Raw genomic sequence first — 1,979 nt, forward strand, 5'->3', positions numbered from 1 at the left:
TCAACTCCTACAACACTAAAGGTGAGTCTCTAAGCGTGTTGTGATATCAACACTAACATCAAACAATGCATCTTGACCTGCAAGTCTAAAGACAGCATCGCAGATCATGGACTTCGGTTAGCATTACAGTATACCTTATCCACCGATAAACGCACCCCTCCCAACTGGGACATTCAAGATGATCTCTTGGTGTTTAGAGGATGAGTCTACATACCCAGGGACACCAAACTACGGCAGGATCTCATACAGGAAGCCCATGACTCCCCTACCACAGGACACCCTGGACGATACAAAACCCGGGAAATTCTCCAAAGAACCTATTGGTGGCCCACTCTGGCTCGTGACGTCAATGAATATGTTACTGGTTGTGCAATCTGTCAAGAAAACAAAGTCATCACACATAGAAACACCCCGGATCTAGTACCCATCACAACGGAACATAACCTTCCATTCCAATCTATCGCCATGGACTTTATCACGGATCTTCCTCAGAGTAATGACTTTGACAGCTGTCTAGTGGTAACCAATCATGACTGTACCAAGGCATCAGTATTCATACCCTGCAACAAGATGGTCACCGCATCAGAAACAGCAACCCTGTACCAGAATCATGTCTTCCGATGCTTTGGACTACCTGTCAAAGCTATATCGGACAGAGGACCACAATTTGCATCACGAATGTTTAGGGAACTGTGCACCAAACTAGGGATCAAGCAAAACATCTCTAGTGCGTTCCACCCTCAAACTGATGGACAATCAGAATGTGTCAACCAAGACCTGGAACTGTATCTTCGGATCTTTTGCAATCACCATGCTACGGATTGGACACATCATTTGCCACTAGCTGAATTTGCACACAACAACAGATATCATGACACGATCAGAACATTACCCTTCCAGGTGCTCATGGGTTACCAACCGAGGCATAATATTCCCACTGTGGGAATAACTGACGCCCTGGACATTGCTTCAAGACTCACTCAGCTAACACACCTTCGCTCAGAAATACAGTCCAGCCTTAGGTTAGCAGAATAAACAGTCAAGAAACGGAACAAGGACAAGTTTGTTGAATACTCAGCTGGACAGAAAGTATGGCTGGAAGCAACCAACCTCAAAGGACTCCACCCAAAAGCAAAACTAGGCCCGAAACGTTATGGACCCTTCACCATCAATCAGAAACTGTCACCGGCAGTTTATCGGCTGAAGTTCCCGCCCAAATGGAAGATCCATCCAGTATTCCATGCAGGATTACTTTACCCATATTCGGAAACGACAATGCATGGGAAGAATTATCTCCGACCTCCACCGGAACTAATCAAGAACCAGGAGGAGTTTGAAATTGAACGTATCATTGATTCAAAGACGGTTGGCAAACGAACGCTGTACCGGGTAAGATGGAAAGGATACCCAGCCTTGGATGACTCCTGGTTACCAAAAACCGAGCTTTCACATGCCAAAGATGCTTTGGCAGACTTCCTGCAACCAAACAAAGGAAACTCCTTATAAGAACTACTCTTTCCTGAGCTCGCCAATGGCATCCACCACAGTCCTCGCCGCTCTCCTCATCTTTACCTGGTTCCTCTTCGCCCTCATCATCCTCATCGCCACCCTCGCTGTCTTCTACTTCAAGGAGACTTACAAAGTCGAAGTGATCCTCACCCGCCAACCGACAACCCCCACAGTTGACCTAACCCCGGAGTGGCCAACAGGAGTACAAGTAACACCCCCAATTCCACTCACTCCCACTCCTTTTACTGATCTTTGTAGTAGTGAACCAACTCGCTCCCATCGCCGCCGCCACCCTCGTCGTCGCCGACAACCACCCCAACCTCCTTCTCATTGCCCTTCTGAGCTTCTTCCTCCTCAGCCTCCTCTCCACCCTTGCCCTTGCCCTCATTGTCCCCCTCCTCCTACGTCTCACGATCCGGCACCTCGAACGAGAACACCAGTGGGCATTCAACATCGCTGCCACTGCCCAG

General features: G+C 48.3%; 1 protein-coding gene across 1 annotated transcript; it reads right to left on the minus strand.

Annotated features, from left to right (window-relative positions):
• Positions 1–1,751: 1,751 nt before the first annotated feature.
• On the minus strand, positions 1,752–1,956 carry FIBRA_09440 (uncharacterized protein; the record flags this gene model as incomplete). The annotated part of the gene is made up of 2 exons (XM_012321740.1): positions 1,752–1,910; positions 1,939–1,956. The coding sequence occupies 2 exons, from the start codon at positions 1,954–1,956 to the stop codon at positions 1,752–1,754; spliced, it is 177 nt and encodes a 58-aa protein (XP_012177130.1).
• Positions 1,957–1,979: the final 23 nt, after the last annotated feature.

Source organism: Fibroporia radiculosa (genome assembly GCF_000313525.1).
Source record: "Fibroporia radiculosa TFFH 294 genomic supercontigs, scaffold42666, whole genome shotgun sequence".
Lineage (NCBI taxonomy): Eukaryota > Fungi > Basidiomycota > Agaricomycetes > Polyporales > Fibroporiaceae > Fibroporia > Fibroporia radiculosa.